The sequence below is a fragment of the Spea bombifrons genome, chromosome 3 (assembly GCF_027358695.1).
Source record: "Spea bombifrons isolate aSpeBom1 chromosome 3, aSpeBom1.2.pri, whole genome shotgun sequence".
In the NCBI taxonomy this organism is placed as follows: Eukaryota; Metazoa; Chordata; class Amphibia; order Anura; family Pelobatidae; genus Spea; species Spea bombifrons.
The window spans coordinates 80985765-81006298 of NC_071089.1; the positions used below are offsets into that span (position 1 = coordinate 80985765).

The 20534-nt window shown below is 40.8% G+C and overlaps 2 protein-coding genes across 2 annotated transcripts; one reads left to right on the top strand and one right to left on the bottom strand.

The window, feature by feature from the left end:
- Positions 1–3014: 3014 nt before the first annotated feature.
- IQCG (IQ motif containing G) lies at positions 3015–12529 on the bottom strand. The gene is made up of 10 exons (XM_053460779.1): positions 12383–12529; positions 11687–11829; positions 10411–10658; positions 9883–10011; positions 8957–9038; positions 8672–8833; positions 7765–7839; positions 6797–6928; positions 3473–3574; positions 3015–3261 (listed from the first exon to the last, which is right to left on the bottom strand). The coding sequence occupies exons 2-10, from the start codon at positions 11801–11803 to the stop codon at positions 3133–3135; spliced, it is 1176 nt and encodes a 391-aa protein (XP_053316754.1). The 5' UTR covers positions 11804–11829; positions 12383–12529; the 3' UTR covers positions 3015–3132.
- A 220-nt stretch (positions 12530–12749) lies between these two features.
- Positions 12750–16027, top strand: RPL35A (ribosomal protein L35a). Its single transcript, XM_053460784.1, has 5 exons — positions 12750–12823; positions 13805–13843; positions 13939–14091; positions 15266–15410; positions 15967–16027. Exons 2-5 carry the CDS (start codon positions 13833–13835, stop codon positions 15988–15990), a joined length of 333 nt encoding a protein of 110 aa, XP_053316759.1. The 5' UTR covers positions 12750–12823; positions 13805–13832; the 3' UTR covers positions 15991–16027.
- The last annotated feature ends 4507 nt before the right edge of the window (positions 16028–20534 follow it).

Sequence of the window (20534 nt, forward strand, 5' to 3'; positions counted from 1 at the left end):
CCTCGTCCAGCTTTTGTCCTTTATGGATTTATATTCTCACACAGGGCACATAGTGCTTTTTATCATCGGTGGGTAGCCCAACACTCGCATACACGCCCAGGTAAGTTCATCAGAGGACGAAAATTCATGGTGTACCATATAATCAGCAGAAGTATGAGAGCATGGACTGTTTATCTGGGCATCCGGGGCACAACACTTTCTTTAATGGGTGTGTGTGTATAATATATATAATATTACAAACAGATATAAATAGATTAAACCCAGTGTTTATTAATATTAAGCTTTTTCCCCCCAGTTAATCTGTAAAGTAAAAAAATGAACTTTTACAGTCTGATTTTTGTTCATTACACAAGCTGTATATTGCCAAACATCACAACCAGAACTAACTGATTTGTCTTTTGTAGCCTTTCACATTTTTATTTTTTCTGTATTTTAAAGTACAAAAGCGTTTTTGATTCAAAGATTTCTCTTTATTTGGGTTGACGCTATTGTTTAATCTTACAGTTGCCACAGCCTGTGTCCTTATCGGCAGTGCTGCTTGGTCTGTAGCGCACCTATACTAGCACTGTCCCCATTTAATCCCTTCCTTTCTCATCCATTGGTATACTGATAAACGTTACAAGCCGTATAACGGAAGGATTGCGCTTATTTGAGATTTTCATATGCAGTACCCTGTCATTTTTAACTAGAACGTTAAAAATAATTTGAACTCTTTAAACAGAGAAAAAGGTGGTTTCCATTGTCTAGCTAGTTGTGCTTTAGGTAATACCCATTTTCTATATATGAGATAGTGGTTAGTAACCAGTTAATCTTTCATGCGATTTCCCATACACAAATACATATGTGTGTGTTTAATACATTATTCCAGTGTATACATTAAGTGTCCTTTGAATGTAAAATAGTCCTGTGTTACAAAGCTACAGCAGTACTGTAGAGATGTTTAACTGACAATCATGTGATGAGTTAATTCGTTGACTCTTTCTCTTCCCAGTGTTCTCACGGCCGTATGTCAATTATATAAGTATATGGGGTTTATTTTTAGGGCCTAGCATAAATTACCATATTTTGATATAATATACGTCACAGGACTTTTATGGAGTGGACTCATATCCCAGAGCTGTGGCTGTAATGCACAGTTAGGCTGTACAGGGCTCTCCATTCAGAAAAATATGTTCCTAGATGCATTCTTCAAAGCTGGTTTGCCTTCCCTGTGAAACGGTTTACACGCAATTAAATTGTAAATGTGCAGATTAGCACAAACATAGATGTTTTCATGTACAAAATGCCATTCTGCGTTAGATTCTACTGTAAAATAGAATGATTTCTTTGTAGCAGATGTAATATATTTGTGTAGTTCAAAAAGCAAATGTCCATTTGATGTCAATATACAAAGCGGCTTGATTCTTCCTTGTGTATTTCTGGAATTATGTGCCCCTGGACATGAACTGTAGCCTTTGAACTGATGATACTCGCATCTTCATTGACAGCCCCATGCAATGTATTAAAAGTAAAGTCCAAGCAGCTTTTCCCTGGGAGATGCGGCTTGGCTACCTACCTGATAGCTGCCTCCTGATGTAAGTGTACGTTGGGGGTAATTGCTGCTCATGCATTCGCCAGGTATTAGTGTCCCTTTGTAAATATATTTGTGAGGAATTCACTGCTTTATGTGGTACTAACCAGGCTAAATTTTTTATTTTTTTGGAGAGGCTTTCTTGGATGGGCCCTTATAATGTGTAGTTAAGTGTGTGAGATGAAGTGTTTAACTCTCTTGCAAAGTAACAGTTGGGTGAACATACTGATTTCTGGTGTCCAGCTGGAAAATTGAATTTGACCCAGTGCCTCCTACTCTTTCATTCATGTGACCTAAATGTAGAAACTTAACAAAGTTGGCTAAATTGCATTGGGTTGTGCTGGGAATCCAGATTCCATCAGAAGACGTTTGTAAATTAACAGGGACAAGGTCGTTCTTTTGATTAATTTGAGGTTAATTCATTTTGGACATTTTTTTTAAGCATTATCTTCTCTTTATCATAAAAATGGCCGCAGGTACCATCTATTTGTTTTCCCGTTTTTGGAGTCTAGTGGATTTTATACCATATTGCGACTTTTCAACTATATGACAGATGTAGTAATGTTAATTCACTGCCTCCTGTTTAAAGTTAAGAATATTTACGACACACTTTTATCCAATTGTAGGGTTAGAAATTTGTCCAATGGGTTTTAAATTATGTTTGTATAATTGGAAATAGTTAACAAATAATGGGTAAAATATACATGTACAGTTAAAAATGACAAAATGGGGATTCAAAACCTGTAAATTCAACTCCATTCATATGTGCAAGTTTATGTAAATACATTCCATACTTTAAGAATGTATAAAATATATATATATATAAACTGTCAAATCAGTTTTGCCTTGATATCGGAGAACGGTATTTTCCGGGTCGAGTAATTTGAAATAAAACCTACATTTTCAAGTATCGAGTCTTGTTTCTGTTTTTGTTTTGTCATCTTACAGGCGAGTAGCGTGTTTCAATTCACTGACTTTAACATCAACTCCAGATTATTTCATCAACAAGAACAGCTGAACCAGCCCTGTGCTATGCATACTTAATGTGTGGGGATTTGCAGAACGTTGTCTCGTCAGTTTAACTATGCGTTATAAGAGGGCTCGGTTCTTTTTCCGCAGTAAGCTGGTAGGGCTGCTTAGAATTTATATTCAAGTCTGAGGTTGTAGTATTTGATTCCCATGCAAACAACCAGTTAAATATTCCTTTTTGTGTCTGGGTAAAAAGAGATGCATATTTTTCTTTCCAATAAGAACAGTAGTGTAACAGAAGCCTGTCCTCCCCCAAATATATAGCGCTGCAGGTTTCGTTGCTCACTATATAAAAAAAAAAAAAAAAAAAAACCTTGCAAATTAGAAATGCAGGGACCCGATTCCATTGATTTAAAAGAGAATATCGTACCAATTGAAATGGGATAGTCATGTTTTAATTAGAGCTATGAGCATTGAATGGCACAGTTTCAGCTTCACATCCATGCTACAAGTAAAATGCATGTCTGATTTTTACATGTTTTCATAGAGTCCTGGCTCCTTGTTTACTTTCAATTAGCTAGTTGATTGAATAGTTATTTCTTCTTCTTTCCTCCTTTTTTTGCTTTTCCTTTCTTTCCTTTGGCTTTCCCTTTCTTGTCCTTGGTTTTCTTGTAGGGTCCTAGCCCTCTTCGGACCATTGTTCCTCTCCACCAGGCTTGAATCTACAGAGAACTTATGTTAGCTCCTGATCTGATACATTAAATTAACTTGCCAGCTGATTTAATCACTTATTTTGTTGCACAAATTTGCAATGCATTTAACTGTATTGTTATAGATGTCCCCCCCCCCCCCGTACCACAAACCTTAGCTGTATATACCAGTAATAGCACTTCAGGTGTTTTGGAAACAATCCCTAGTACTAGCAACAGGTACCTTGATTGTGCTCTCCAGCTCAGTCTCTGCTTGCCTCTTCTCTTTCAGAGCATTTTCCTTCTCCAAGCGATCTTCAATAATCACTCGCTCATAATCTTCATACTTAAATAAAATGCATTAATATTTATATGGTCCCAGCAGTTAAAACGGATCTTTCCATAGTATAAGTGGCATGGTGAACTTAGACTAACAAGGACCAACTGAAGCATATGGCAAAGAAGGTTCTGTTCAGTCTGTCCATTCTGCATCCCAGCATGCACTCTGCTCTATAAGTAAACCTCTACTGATGAACCTGCATAGGTAACATCCAATGACTTCCATTTTTAAAAGTTAATTAAGCCAGTATTACCCTAAAATGCACTCCTTGAGACCTTGATACTCGACAGAGTACAATTCATAGCAATAGACTTTTAAATGATGAATATAATAGAAACTGTGACGGCGCTACTAGAATAACTGAAAACAAATAATAAACCCTGAAGCAAAAATATAAAAATAGGCCACTCAACGGGTGAGTGTAGCAACTCTTATTACACTATTACATATAAATGGTAAAAAGGAAAAGTCCAGGCACACCACCAGTGTAATATAAATTAAGATTCCGAATATGCAAATGTAAATAGAAAAATTTAAAATAATCCAAAAGACCATATTTATTGTAACAAAAAGATAAAAGGCTAACTAGAATAAACGTGTGAAACTAGGGGGAGTCTCATATATAGGGTGTTGGAGAGAGGTTTTGATCTAAATGATTGATGAGTATTTGGATAATTAAAGCTGTCGGGCTAGTTGTGATGAAAGGGGCCGTCATTTTAAATGTTCTTTAACCCCTTAAGGACCGGGCTCATTTTTCGTTTTCTACCCTGTGGGACCGAGGCTGTTTTGACACTTTTGTGGTGCTTGTGTTCAGGTGTAATTTTCTCCTCACCCATTTAGTGTACCCACATAAGTTATATATTGTTTTTTTCAGGACAAGATGGGCTTTCTTCAGATACCATTATTTTGATCGTATCATCTTATTTACTACAAAAAAAATAAAAAAAACATGGTGAAAAATTGAAAAAAAAGACCTTTTATGACTTTTATTTGAAAAATCTTTTACTCACCTAAAAAAGCAAGTAAAAAAACTAGCTAAATAGATTCTACTACTTGTCCTGAGTTTAGAGATACCCAATGTTTTTATGTTTTTTTGCTGTTTTTTGTACGTTATAGGGCAATAAGTACAAGCAGCGTTTTATGATTTCCAAATCTTTTTTAACAAATCTGGTCAGTCTGCCTACATCTCCTCTTTGGAACATCTTTGAAGCCGGTTAACTCAATTTAACCCATTCAAACCATATATTTTTGAAAACTAGACACCCCAGGGTATTCCAAATGCTGTTATTTTAACCCTTTCCATGCACCAATTATACAACTACACTTTGTCAAACTTTGTAATAGTAATTTTTTTTATTTTTTTTTTCCACACAAATTGTACTTTAGTTATAGATATACAGGTTCTGGTATATGTCACTATCAAACAACACCCCAATGTGTGTTCAGGAACATCTCCTGAGTACAGCGATACCCCACATGCATGGGTTTGTCAGATTGTTTGGCTGGTAAAAGGCTACTTTTGGGGCATGCGTAATTCAGGTGGTCATTTGGTCATTCTGCCTCCATCTCCTCTTTGGAATATCTTTGAAGCCGGTTAACTCAATTTAACCCATTCAAACCATATATTTTGGAAAACTAGACACCCCAGGGTATTCCGAATGCTGTTATTTTAACCCTTTCCATGCACCAATTATAGAACTACACTTTGTCAAACTTTGTAATAGTAATTTTTTTCACACAAATTGTACTTTAGTTATAGATATACAGGTTCTGGTATATGTCACTGTCAAACAACCCCCCAATATGTGTTCAGGAACATCTCCTGAGTGCAGTGATACCCGACATGCATGGGTTTGTCGGGTTGTTTCAGATTTAAAATGCCACATTTGGGAAGTGCGCTTTTTTTCTCCATTTTGGTCAGTCTGTACCTATGCCCTATCTGTGAGCTAGGCCACTCCAATTTACCCCATCAGCCATTTTTTATATATATTAGACACCCCTTGGGTATTTGAAGTGCTTTTATTTTAACTCTTTGAGATTTTTGAGAAATTTTAGCACTTGCTCAAAATAATAAACTTTATTTTTTATTTTTTTTATTTTTTTAATACTTTTTTAATATTTTTTTTACACATTTTGCTGGTACTGGATGGTTCATCTAGTGACATCACTGCATAATTATTTTTAAATGTTAGCACATTTTTTTTTTTTTTTTCCATTTTTTTTATTTTTTTATTTTTTTTTGAATATTTTACTAATCACATAGTGATTAGAAAGCTGGGCTCCATTGACTTGCATGGTTGAATGCAGTACCGGTATTCAACCAGCAAGTGGAGCCAGTTCTCTAGAGGGTCTGGAGACCATCTAGCAAACTTTTTCTTGTTTACTTTTTTTCAGAGCGGCGGCCATCTTACTTGATGGCGAAGATCACCGGCAGCTGCGGCTGTGACCGCTCTCCGGAGCGGTCACAGCCCACCTAAAGGTAAGTGTTTGGTGTCGCTGGATGCCTCCTGATCGAGGCATTCCAGCGACACCATTTAAGTTTAGGAGGCGATCGTTGATCGCCTCCTAAACGCTTTTAAAACGGGCGTCCGCCGCCATACAATGTATGGCGGCTGTTGACGCCCCGGGGAGGGGCCAGACATGGCCCCCGATGCCGATCTCGGCCTTGCTGAATGCCTCGACATCGAGGCATTGCGGCAAGGCGGTTTAAGCGAAGAAAGTGATCCTTGATCACTTTCTAAGCTTATTTAACTTTTTGACGGTTCAGGACCGTCAAAGGTCATTTAGTGACCTTCTTGTCATGACGGTCCTGAACCGGCAAAGGTCGCGAAGGGGTTAATGTCACAATTCTTAACTTCATATAAAGAAAAATGATCTTTTTAACAAAAAAATTTGTGGTAGCTACTTTAGAGTCTAAATGCAATGGTAATGCGGCTATTGCTTCACAGTATGCTAAATGTGATTGGTTGGGGCTCTTAACCAATAGTGTATATCATGTGATCAAAACATCCCATGTAGAGAAATGCGTACCCATGGTAATAAATATAAAGTACCAACGTCTTCCACATGGATTTACTGGGAGCCCACGTCTACCAAGCAGGTTTCCTTGTACTATGAGTATTAGCTTGTATCAGTGCATTCTTTTCTACTTACTCCCAGTTATGCTGTTCCATTTAATATCTTGCTCATTTATTAATAAATTATAGCAACGCAATGTCTTTTTCTTACCTGCTTGGCCAGATCCTGCAGTAGCGTAAGATCATTAGCTCTTGCGGACTTCAAATTATTCAGTTCAGTCTGTTTCTCCTCAGTATCTTTGTCGTATTTCTCCATCCAGTATTCAAGTTTCTCCTCCAGCTCCTGATGACAAATAAACAATTTCAAGAATCGAATACAACAGCCGTGAGTTTCATTCTAGGTCTTAGTGAAAACTAACCCTATAAGATGCTTAGAGAAAATAAAATGGCATAGCGTTTCTAATATGGATGGTATAGATCAGGGGTTCTCAAACTGCGGCCCTCCAGCTGCTGCAGGACTACATCTCCCATACTCCTCAGCCAGCCCCTTAGCTGAAGGAGCATTATGGGAGATGTAGTCCTGCAGCAGCTGGAGGGCCGCAGTTTGAGAACCCCTGGTATAGATGAACAAACTATCCATGTCAACAACATTTGTTGAAGCTGAGGGATTGCCTTCCTATATAATTAACTAGCTGTAATTACAGAGAAGAACGCGAATGTGGCATTTAAGGGCTGTCATAGCAGTGTGCAGTTTCATAAATACACTCCATAAGGGTAGCGAAACCTGGCTTTTCATACTGAAAAATACTTTTCTAAATGCACCAAAACACTGTCACTAGGGTAGTAAGCATCATTGAGGTTGGGTTTATTTACTTTTCGTTATGAAGGGCCAACACTGGCAAGCTTCCCCAGCAAGAAGGGCTGAGCTGGCCCTGTATAAGGTAATGTTTGCAGCCTGCATAACCCCTCAATAACAAGTTATGGTGGGCAGATAGCAGAAGCATTATTGAGCGCTCATCTACATCCACCAGACAAACCAGAAGGCTTGTTTCTTCCCTCAGAAATCTGGTGCTGCTGCCACAATCACAAGGAATTCTGGGTAGGCACTTGCAAATAAGGTCAACAATGACATTTTCCAATTGCACGTACGTAAATGAAGTGTGATTTATTATTACTCACTTGCTGATGCTGCCTCAGGAAATTATCAATCTCCATATGGACTCTGATCTCCTCGTCCATTTTATCCTTAACAGCCTGTGAATAAGGCAAATACAAACAGTCAAAGAGAGGACTAATGTGTCTAAAAGTGGATGTCGATTGTGGGCAGTTTGCCGTTGGACTCAGCCAAGACTCCCTGATTAGCGGAGGATGCTAATCCATTTAATCACAGTTTGTCAAGTTGCATGACAATTGGCGAATGCCAAACAAGACTTTTGTAAACTTGAAAAAGTGCAAGGCTCTGCAAAGCGCCACTACAAACGTATCACAATATTCACTCTGCTCCTCATATTGTCAATTAAATATAACCCCACGAGCTTTGTTTTATGATTACCACCTCAAATATTCATCAATGTGTGTCATATAGAGATACTGAGATTTCAGATTGTGTGGATAAGTTGACAGTAGACAGACTAATTCTTATTGATAATCACAGAGTAAGAAACATGACATTATCGTATTAGGTGTGTCTTTCTGTGACTTCACTCTTCTGGGGTCTATTTAATAATGCAGATGTATGCAGATAAGATGCATCTCCACCAAAAAGATGAAAGGTTATCAACATGCAGCCTGGAAGGCAAAACTAATGGTCAAATAGTAAAATGCCCAATACACATTTAGCAAAAAACAAGCTCCGTATGCGTTAGTCCTGTCCATTGCATCAAAGGCACCAGACGTGATGTAAATGCTGCCTAAAGTCCTTTATTTTAGACACTCTCGAATTGGAAATAAACCACAGAGCCTTCAGGTTGTTTTTCAGAGCAGCCCTGTATACAAGTTCAGTGCTTTTGACTGTAGCGCAGAGATTTGAGAGGTGATAATGGCACAAAGCCATGTACTGTAACCACTGTATGTTGCTGGCACTGACCTGAAGCTCTTTTTGCAGGTCAGATTCTGCGATGTTGCATTTTTTTTGAGTTTGAGATACTTGCAGATCTGTGTCCTTCTTGACATACTTGTCCTCCATACCAGTCTTTGCTTTCATCTCCTGCAGCTGATCTTTCAGGTGAGCAATGAGTTCAGTGCGGCTCTAATAAAGACAAACCAGGTCTGAGTTATACAGATTAAATAAGCAGCAGATACCCAGCAGCCTCATGGCTCATACACTCCTTGTAGATTCGATCCACTCTTAATTCCTTTTCATAAAAATTACCTGCATCTCCATCTCTTTTTCCTTCTTGACATCCTGCAGCTGCTTTTGTAGTGACTTTATCTTCTTCCTTCCCTCTTCTTCTCTGCAAAATAAGCACAGAATCAAGTAGACCGAAGCCTAGTAAACGCAAACGTGCAGGTAGACTTGGGGGCAAGTCCTGTCATTTACCTAGGTACCTGTGATGCACGAATGATCAAGCATATGATGCATCAACAGTTTGTTAATTAATATAATTAGAAACTAATCAATATATCTCACTGGATGGATCTACCTTGTGCGGAAGGACCTCCTGATGCAGCAGATCCCCGGAATATAACAAGATCATAAGTATAGATACTGCATATCCACCCTATGTCCTCAAAACAGCATCAAATATTCTAGGTACACTTGCACACGGTTTTTTAAGGAGCCTGGTTGTTCCAAACATCTTGGCGAACAAACGACAGTTCTATTTTCATGTAATTCCATAAAGACTCGATGATGTTGAGATCAGGGCTCTGTAGGGGGCATACCATCACTTCCAGGACTACTTGTTCTTCTTTGCTGAAGACAGTTCTTAATGACCTTGGCTATAGGTTTAGGGTGGTCATACTGCAGAATAAATTTGGGGCCAATCCGATGCCTCCATGATGGTATTGCATGATGGATAAGTATCTGCCTGTACTTCTTAGCACTGAGGAGACTGTTAATTCTTACCAAATCCCCATCTCCATTTGCAGAAATCCAGCCCCAAAGTTTCAAGCAACCTAAACCATGCTTCACTGTTGCCTGCAAACCCTTATTCTTGTACTGCTCTCCAACCCTTTAGTGAACAAAATTGTCTTGTTACAGCCAAGTATTTTAAATTTTGACTCATCAGTCCAGAGCCCCTACTGCCATGTTCTGCACCCAGTTCCTGTGTTTTTGTGCTAGACTAATTATCTCACCTGGCTATTGTGCTGTAGAAGTTGGCTTTCTTCTCCTTCTCTCTGGCCACGGCCTGCTGGAGGCTCTGAAAAGACCCTGAGACTTCCAGTTCCTTTAGCATGTCAGCAATGGTGTCTGCTGCAAACTGCCTTTTGGATAAGGGAAATGAAAGCGCAATTCACAATATATATTAGAGGTGCTTAACTTTATTATTTTACTGATGGCACGGACTTCATTATATTAACCATTCCAATTACAGATTGGGACAAAGGCATGCAACAAAGACTAAGGGATGAAACCTGTGCCGATGAGGTGCACATTCCTGCATGTAACATGTTAGAAACACTAGGAATTTGGGTGTTTTTTTCTTTTTAAGTAACCAGTAAATATGAATGAATGTCAAGACATTATAAACCAAACAATTATTCCTAAAACAAATGTAAATAAGTTACAAATGCAGGTCAAGTTGAAAATCTCTGTTGAGAAGACTGGGCTGTTGCGGCATCTTCTGATATCCGTTCTATGTTTTCCTATGTGTTTTGCCTCACCTGTCCATCTGGACCTTCTTCAGGTTGTCTGGTGTCAGAGGGCTTTGCTTCACAGCCCGGGTGAACTGCTCATTGCTCATTTTCAGCTTTCCGCTCGTTTCCTCCACCTGGCTTTTCAAATGTGCCAATTTATTTAATGGGGAAGGTGAAGTTATCTGAGCATCTAAACGTAATCCCATCAGCTCCTCAAATTTTCCCTCCAGGTGCCTCTGACGTTTTAGAATTCCACCAATTTCATTTCTCACCATCTGCAATAGCACGAGAAGAATAACACAATGACATATTCAGCTTTTCTCTCCTATTCACCAAATTGCACATTCCATGGTGAACACTGATTTCACTGCATAATTATTGATATCTTAATGCACAGCCACCATAGGATATTAAACCCAGCAGCGCATGTACTTCTGAGGAGGCTGGTGGTGGTGATTTGGGTCAGCATGGGAAGTGCCCACCACCACTCATCTTGCCCCTTGAGCCTATGCACTAATGTTGTGGGGCCGTGTAATGTCATGTTAGCCGTGCCCACTACCTAACCAATTCTCCTCCCACTACCATACAATTTAACACTGCCCCACCCCTCTCAAAGCCACACCCCCACAAGAACTCCGGGATTCTGACCTGGCAAGTTCTCAGGTACGCATTAATGCAACATGTATATAGAAACACACAAAGAATTACACGGGAATGCATGCATCTAACCATTCAGTGTGAGTTGCGCTTTAAAACAATATGGTTTATGTGATCACATGACATCCATTGTTTGCCGAGGGGTCCCTGGACTACTATTTCACACATATGTACATGGCTATGAATAGTTTGCCTGCACTCCCTTCTGCTTCCAGATGCCAATATGATATCAGATCAGGGAGGGAACATCGACCCTGCCCCAGGCGCCAAAAGACCCTAGTTACCATCTCTTAAAGACCACATGAAGGATTGCCCTCACAGTCTGGGGCGTAAGTCCAAAATATACAATACAAAATCGAAAATAACACACACAGTTCTCTTTATAAATGTGAACCATTCCTTTAATGCACTTTAAATGCCCAGTAAATTCTTGCATATTCATCTATACATCTACCGTTCCAGATGTTGCTGAACATAATCCTCAAACACATCTTGGTTGGACATAGCCTTGTTTAGGTATTAGTCTGTATATTAGCTCTCCTTGATACAAATAAATACATTCACAAATAAAAACCTTAAAAGACATTAAAAAATGCTACAAGACAAAAAAAAACAAAGCACAAGAGCAACTTGTACTGTAACTTACATCGCTGCGGCCATGATAAGAGACGGGCATAATATATCCCAGGACGGAGAGTTGGTCAAGACTGTCCTCAAGTACTGTGCACACCCGCAACGCATTCATCGTTGGTAATGAGACCATCTCATAAAGCTATTTAGAACCGAGCCCTACAAAAAAATGAGAATAAACATTTATAGTAGATATAACAGATCTACACACAAATTAAAATTGTATAAGTGGTATTATACACCCTCCTGGAAGCACTGTATGTGGGAACAGGTGCACACGGGACCCCCTAACACATGTACTTGTGTACGAATCCGTGTTCAAATGCTGTGTTGAATGGTTTCTAAACGCACATGTCGAAATTAAGACTTTCAAAAACCTAATTTAGAATGTCAGCTTCCTAATGTATTCATACCTACTGTGCCCTGATCAAAATGTCTGTAGACTATTGTACTTATAATATGACCTCACTTAGTGTACCTTTCCTTTGATATACTGTGAATTGTAAAGCACTAAGTACATTGTTGGGATTCAGTAAACAAAAATACATACATAATAAATCTATACACAAACATAACCTTCTCTACTAGTATCTAATACTAGTAGCGGGATCCATAACTAGCCTACACTAGCCTAAGCCAGACATAAAATGGCATTAAGTGGACACATCTGGCAACATGGTAGAGCTGATCATTTCTTGGATCGAATATTTACCTTTGCAGTGTTTTGTATACGTCAGACACAGGGTTCGTAAACGTACTAATTTAAGGCAAAATACTATTTTTTTTTGCAAATAATGTCCTAATTCTGAAAGAACTTTACCTGTGCCGTTAACTACTTGCCCCTACCCCTACACTTACATGTATGTTTACACTGTGTTTCTATGGAGACGATAACCTCGCCCCCGGGGTCCTCTCAATCTCTGTAGACTACTAATGATCGGTTTGGTGTATAATATACATTATTGTCCGAGTAATACGTATTATTCCCCGTACCGGTCTGCGTGTGACACTTCACTTTTAACATATGGAGGTCCGAATGACAGGTTTTTTTTCAGGCATATCCGTGGCCAGCTCACGTCAGGGACGCAGGTGATGTCCCGGCATGCAACGCGCCGCCCCTTCCTTTTTCCCTCCATCTTGGATGCCAGTGCGGGTGAGCGGAGAGCCTTGTGTATTAAAGCTTTAAAATATTAACTGTCCCCGTATCCGGAGCTAGAGAATACAGATAGGACCGGGGGAAGCACCCAGTGCTGCGCTTACCGAGGCACAAAGCGAGGATGTACGTGCTGTGATGGCGAGGATATAGGGCGGATTGTGCTCACCGGGGGGAGGTCTCTGGCGATTACTTGTCTAAGTTCCCGTGCCACGGCCCGGCTGGAGACCAGACTAGTTGTATAACACAGTGCTTCCCCCCTCGTGCTTCTCCGGGGACACCGCGAGCTGCTGGCTGGAGCAGACCCTGGGTTTTGACCCGGTAGTAGTCCCTCTTGCAGGTCCATGCTGTCGCCTAACTCGTATAGACTCGTATAGTGTAGGGTGTACGTGCGGCTCTTCGGCCGCTTCTATTGCTCCTAATAGCAAAGATGTTATGGCGGGTATTTGTCTCGATGTAATTCCGATACTCCCCGCTGTCTGTAGCTCTAAATGCTGGGTTATGTGGCAGGACCTGCTGTAGGGAGCTTTGCATGCCTGGCAGGCCTTGTGGAAACGAGTGTGTGTGGAGCAGCACTAGGGGGAAGTGCATTAAGCTAATAAGTCAATCGCAGTTACCCCATCGCCCGTGTGTATATTTCGGTCTGGTCGGGATTTATGCGTGTGGATTCAGTACTGAGTATAGTTGACATGTGTGGCTAGTAAAGGTTAAAATGTATGCCCGGTGCGGACTTTTGTACCCGTGCTTTAGGCTATGGGGTATGCTGGCGCTTGGTTTGAAGCTATTGTACGGGATATAATGGTTTGTAGTTTAGAGTAATGTTTGTAGATCTTATCCGACGTTAGACGAGTGTAGAGTTGATCACAAGTTTACTTTGGAAAGAAGGCACCATAGTGGCACTGAAATGTGTGTTTTGATGTGAATATAACATCATTCTGTAGATATCGTGGGTTCTAACATACTGTGTTTTCACATTTACAGTACAGCACCAGGATTATAGAAACCCAAAATGTCTGGGAGGTATGTATGGGAATGATGTATGGGGAAGTGGGCAATTCCTCGCTGATCTCTTCACTTGCTAATCGCATCTTGTTTTGTTTTTTTCTCCCCCACAGACTCTGGTGTAAAGCCACTTTTGCTGGCTACAAGAGAGGTCTCCGAAACCAGAGGGAGCACACAGCCCTCCTGAAGATTGAAGGAGTCTATGCTCGTGATGAAACAGACTTCTATTTGGGCAAAAGATGTGCCTATGTGTACAAAGCAAAAAAGTGAGTGTATTTTGTTTCAGCTTGTATATGAATATTTTAATGTGTGGTTCCAAGGTCATGTACGCAGACTTTTGGCTTTATGACATTTATTGGGCTAGAGATGCAGCATATTAATCGCGGCACATTACATTGTTATGCAACTCCCTGGGGATCAAAAGACCTCCAGAGGAAATGCTGAACATGTTCTCCCGTCAAGGAGCAAGCCCACTGTTTACTATTTGTAAAGTCTTGTTCTAGTCAGTCCCTTGTTATAGTGGTTGGGGTCTTGTACACACCCATAGAGATGTGTGTTGTGTTCAGTGACTATACCGGACCATGTAAACAGTTGGCTAACTTATCTTCCTTGTGGCGTTTGTCAGCTTACCTTCTGCTCCTGGCATCTTGTTCTGTGCGTTGTATTGGGTAGCGTGCTTCAGTAGTTGACCTTTGAACTGCTATCATGCTGTATTGGGAACAGTTGCTTTTGGGTATCGACTGGATATAATACAAATATTGCGGAAACTTGTAATATTGTCTTGACGAATGAAAATGTAGCGATTGTTACGTTAACAAAGGTTGAGAAGCACTGTGTTCGGTGTTTACGTTCACGATTGGCTGTTGCAAAGCAAGCAGCAATTTAGGTGCAATGAACAAGTTAGATATTTTATTTCCTCAAATGGCCATTATGTACTTTTCTGACAGTTTAACCAAATTTAGCTGATAGGACATCCATCCTGTATTGCAGAAAACTGCAGGCCTTCCCGACCCCCACCGTACACAGTATGCTTCTCTTGGAATACGCAATGGAGATCTAACATATGCCTTCTAAAGCCTATTATCTTTTTTTTATATAGCGCCAACAACTTACGCAGCCTTTCTTACAATACATTCAGTGGGTATGATAAGACGAGGCTTGACAGATTAAAACTAACAGATATCTTAGGCAGAGAGGGCTTTACTTGCAAATTTACAATATGGAGTATGTTGTGTTACAAATGAACTGTTTGAGACAAGGCAAGTTGTTAGTTGATGCCACAACCAGAGGGACAGATGGTTGGAGGGAGAATGTCCTTATGAGTGATCTCATTTAGTTTGGTTTTTCTGTTAATACGAGTGTCCCCTAGGATATTAATCTTTGGGGAAAAGAGTCGGTCCTACAGTGATCTTTCATGATGCCGATGCATTTTGTTTTTAGCAATACAGTAACTCCTGGTGGCAAGCCTAACAAAACCCGTGTGATCTGGGGAAAGGTGACCAGACCTCATGGGAACAGTGGAATGGTCCGTGCCAAGTTTCGCTCTAACCTTCCGGCCAAGGCCATTGGACACAGGATCCGTGTGGTGAGTGGGCGCTGGAAGGCAGAAGTAATATGTATGGAATCTGATGTTCTACATCAATGATGTCAAACTCCAGGCCTTGAGAGCCGGAACTGGGATATATTTTCTGGATATCCTGGCACGCGTACTAGCAACTCAATCCGCATGGTTTGAACTGATTGAACCCTTGAGTTCAGTGCAAGGATTTAACTAAATTCCTGTCTATCGCTCTCATGGCCTGTAGTTCCACACCGCGATCAACATATTTATTCTAAAATTTGGTTTTGTAGCTGTGGTTTAAAATTAAATTTGTTGTTGATTTGGTATCCCTTGCTCAGGAACAATTCTGTGGCGTGTTATGTAGGCTATTATGTATACAATATGCTTTAGAAGGGTGGTGGTTTAATGTACCTGTGTCAATTTTTAAATTGACTTGATGCTTCACAGATGGGTAGCTAATAAAATGTTTAACAGAGCATCATACGTGTTATTGACCCACTCACTTTTAGTTTTTAAAACAAATGTTCCTCAATCGGGGTGAGGGTGACTTGTAACGCTTATTTTTTTTTTCTCTTCACAGATGCTTTACCCATCAAGAATTTAAATATTTTGAAAATAAAAAAAACTGTCTGGATCTTGAATTTGTGTTTTGGTTGTGTTTTTTTCCCCCCTCTGTTTTCTCCGTGCCTCTTGGCCAAGGTTTAGCTTGTGAGTGACTTGGTGGGAAACAATTGTAGGTACCTAAGCGCAACAGGTTTCTGTGCCGAAAGACAAATAAAACTGTCCAGCTCCTTCATTCAGAACCATTTCAAGATGTGATTGGCCAGCCAACGGACTTGGAGGCTACTGTAGACACTGCATGTTTGGATTGGTAAATGCAAGTCTTAACTAATCTAAGCTTAGTGTAAAGTAAGCAAAGGAGTCCTAGAACTAAACCTCGAGGTTTACCAATTGAGAGGGGAGAGATTGTTACTGGAAAGTGAGATGCTGAAGTTATTGGTAAGGAAGGAGAGTTCGGTGTATGGGAGGGTGCAGAGGCAGGGTAAGGGCAGCGGATGGACTGTACAAAAGTATGTGGCAGAGGCAGTAAGGTTGGTTGAAGGGGGTAATTGTAATAGGCTGAAGAAGGGACTGAAGGAGGTGTTTTGGGGTTATGAAATGGGGGGAAAAGATTGGGAAGGTGGAGTAGGCTTCCTTAGCAAGGGTAAGAGCAGAGTAGTAGTAGTAGTAGAAACATAGCATGCATTTATAGTGCAGACATAGAATGAGACTTCCATCAACTAAGTTCAGCAGTGCAGGAACATTGAAGGTGTAGGGATAGAATCATGTGCCAGGGTTGTGACCGTGAGTTGTGAATAGTGATTAGTAGTTGGGGCTGCAAACTGCAGAGAAGATGTGAGCATGGGGTTATAGAGATCGGTACCTAGGTCAGGGCATGATATGTTTGAGAGGAGAGGGAGTAAATGCCCAAGGATTTTGGCATTCCATACCCCAGAGACTAGAAGGCAAACAAATGTTCAAATTATTTCAAGCAACAGCGAAGAAGCAGCATAAGCAATGATGAAACATTTCCAGAAAAAGTCAGGGCAGTGCTGTCAAAAGCGGCAGGGGTACAGGTTCTCATTGGGCTGTGCTGGGCTATGTTGTAGGACTGCAATAACTAATATGTATATTATATATAATTTTATCGAATATACGATGAGGGTTTTTCAGATCAAAAGCTCTGGAAAAATACACGGTCTTATAATCGGATCGCAAACAAAGGTCAGATAATAACACTAAGATCTAGATCCCCCGCAGTGCTGCAGGGGACCTGGATCCTTCTCTCTGGCAGCCGGTGGGCATCTGCTATGTGTGCAGACATCCTCAGTTACTGTCCTCAGCTTCTGCCAGGGCTTCAATGCTGGAGGACCAGCGTGACATGACCTTCCAGTGCTCCACCATAGAAGCCCCGGGGGAAGTAGTACCGGGCAGCGGCGGAGGTTGTCCGCGCACATTGCACAACATTCGCCAGTTGCAAAAGAGAAGGATCCGCTACAGGTGACCTGGATCGTCCTCTCTGGCAGCCGATGGGCATCTGCCATGCATGCAGACAACCTCTGCTATTGCCGGCACCTCCGCTGGGGCTTCTATGATGGAGTGCCCGCATCATATGACCTTCCGGTGGTGAGACAGCAGCAGCGGTTTGTCTATGTGCAGACGATCACCGACTGCCCCTACTAAACACCAAGGAGTCTGGAGCACGGGGGGGGGCAGAGTGGCACATAAGGGGTATAAGACATATCGGGGGCACATTGGCGTATAGGGGCAATAAGGCATATTGGGGGCACAGTGGCATATTGGGGTTATAAGGCATATTGGTGGCATATAGGGGGGTATAAGGCATATTGGGGGCACAGTGGCATATAGGGGATATAAGGCACACTGGCAACAAGAATAGTGTGGGTAAAAGCTATTTTTTTATCATGACATGCATTTTTTTTTAAATCCCTTTGCTGTGTTAGCCTTTATGACTTCTGCTGAGAGGCTACTCCACTTATGTACCCCCCTCTCAGTAATGTAAAGCTTTCCTCAACTACATCTCTGACCCTCTAGTTTTAGATTATGTCCAGCATTCCTCCTTTTAAATTAACTTTCCTCCTGTACTTTGTTAAACCCCTTGATGTATTTAAATCCTTACTCTTTTTTTTCCCCCTCCAAGCTGTACATTTTGAGACAATATCTATTGCAAACCAAAAAACAAAACACAATATAACCCAAAATACCCAAAAATTTAAATACTCTCCTCAATCTGAAAACTCTCCAATCTCCAATCCAGATAGAAAATACGGTATATGAATGTAGAGCACCTTCAGATATTTGTACCATAAAATATAATTATGGACTGGATATCTCCCAGAGATGTGGGTTGTTAAATGTTCTCAACAGAGTCGAATCTGTATATACTATGTATGCCTCTTTTCCCACATGTTTATATATATATCTGGTAGAAATCTAGACCATAATTATTCTGTATTTTATGGTTACATCTGAAGGTTCTGAATGTATTGAGATGGCTCAGTCTTTCCTGGTAATGTTATCCTGCGAGCCGTTCGTAGCTCTCCTTTGAACTCTTTCCAGAATGTAAATATCCTGTAGGTGAGGAACTGTACACAATACTCTAGGTGAGGCTAGAACAGAGATCTATAAAGTGCCGGAACCCCTTCCCTCTTCCTGCTACTAATGCCTCTCGCTATACAACCCAGCACCCTGCGTGCTTCTTCAAATGTGTTTTTGAGTTACCTACTTTAAGCCCATTGCTCAGAGGTATCTCTCCTGTTGTCGCTGACAGAAAAGAGCCCCCTATGCTATGTTTTGCCTTTGGGATTTTACATCTCAAATATCAAGTTTAAACTGCAACTACTGCATTTGTGATCATTCTTTTAATTTACTTAATTCACTAGCCATTTGTCTTGTCCTACCAGGAATGTCTACCCTGTTGCTGAGCCTTGAGTTAAGACCTTTCTCTGAATGCACCATGAACTACAACCTTTCTTCTGTCACTCAACCATTCATCTATTTTAACATCCAGACAAGGCAATTTATTTATAAGACTTCTACGGGAGACAGTGTCAAATGCCTCACTGAAATCTACAAAGGCTACGTCTACTGCTCTATCTACTCTGCTACTTTAACCCCTTGCAACCCTATAGACTTACAAGTGCATGCATAAAAGACGAGGCAAGATGCCCCTTGGACGTACCTGTACATCATACGTTTTTCGTGTTGACAGCCAGGACTGCCCCTATAAGCAGGGCTCAGCTGACAAATTGAGTGTAACGGCACAAAGGCCAATACACCTTTATAGAAGACATCGGACATGCCATTCCCGTAGATTGTCAATGCTGACACCTCCCAGAAGGGCATTTGAGGAAAAGACGCTCCTGGGATCTCCGATTGCTCCCTCTGCTGGCTGATCACAGTGCGATTAGTGCTGGGGAGATTTTAAGAAATGGAAAAGGCAAAAAAAAAAAAGAGTAGGAGCGCAGTGATGTCACTGTCACATCACAGTGGGAAAAATGAATAAAACAAAATTAAAAAAAAAACCTTGACTACCCTCAAGCCCCTTATGCCAGTAATATTAAAATAGCACACTTTCAGCTAAAATGTAAGGGATTGATGTGGATTTGTGGTACTGTAATCAGTGGATGTTGCCAAACATAAATTGGGTTATTGTCTAGCAGTGGCACCTACTGTGTAGAAGAAATCCTAAGCACAATTGCAAAAACTTTTGGGCCTACAGGTGGTACTTTATCAGTAGCTAATACGGGAAAAAATAGGACACTTGTATTCTGGGTAATTATAGATAGGCAGTGTAGTAAAACAACAAATTAGCCATCTAAACGTTAATTGCATTTAACAGAGATTAAAAATGCATGGTTAGCGATTCAATGACCTGTCTAAACTCATGCTGGCAATTATTAAATTAACACTGCTAGTGCCAAAAAAAAAAAAATAAGACTTCGTACAGAACAGTTGTAACAACCTCACTTAAGCAATTCAATTGATCAATTGATGATTTTTCAGTCATATTTTCTAAACTGAAAAGAATGGTCTAAAGATTTGCAGATTTGGGTAAATTTTACCTATTTAAATAAAACAAGTGACAGTATTGCAAGGCTTATTTTTAAAGCAATAAAAAAAATTCCCCTTTATATGGTTAACACAGTTTCTATATATACTGTATCGGCCCGATAATAGGCTGCACTTTTCCCCCCTAATTTAAGTGTTTAAAGTGGGGGTGTGCAATTTGTATCGCCCGACGTCTGGGAAATGCAGTTCCGGGCACTGGGCAGGTGTTTTCATTTTTTTTTCTCTTTCATTTAGCCCTGGATCTTCGCCTCTGGCAGCTGGTGAACACAACCTCCGCTTCTGCCGGGGCTTCCATGACTGACCGTCGGCGTGACATAACCTTCCGGTGCTCCATCATAGAAGCCCCGGCGGAAGCGACGGGCAGCAGCAGAGGTTGTCTACACGCACCGCGCAGACATCCACCGGCTGCCCCCACTAAACACCAGGAGCACGGGGGACAAATCTAGGGAAAGAGTGGCATATAGGGCTATAAGGCATATCTGGGAGTATAAAGCATATCTGGGGGGCATAAAGCAT

Coding starts and splice junctions, on each gene's coding strand:
- IQCG (XM_053460779.1), bottom strand. CDS start 11,803: ATGGTCTCATTACCAACGATGAATGCGTTGCGGGTGTGCACAGTACTT. Junction 10,659..11,686: donor CTTATCATGGCCGCAGCGAT/GTAAGTTACAGT, acceptor GTGCTATTGCAG/ATGGTGAGAAATGAAATTGG. Junction 9,039..9,882: donor TTCTACAGCACAATAGCCAG/GTGAGATAATTA, acceptor CTTATTTTGCAG/AGAAGAAGAGGGAAGGAAGA.
- RPL35A (XM_053460784.1), top strand. Junction 14,092..15,265: donor TATGTGTACAAAGCAAAAAA/GTGAGTGTATTT, acceptor TTTTGTTTTTAG/CAATACAGTAACTCCTGGTG. Junction 15,411..15,966: donor TTGGACACAGGATCCGTGTG/GTGAGTGGGCGC, acceptor TTCTCTTCACAG/ATGCTTTACCCATCAAGAAT.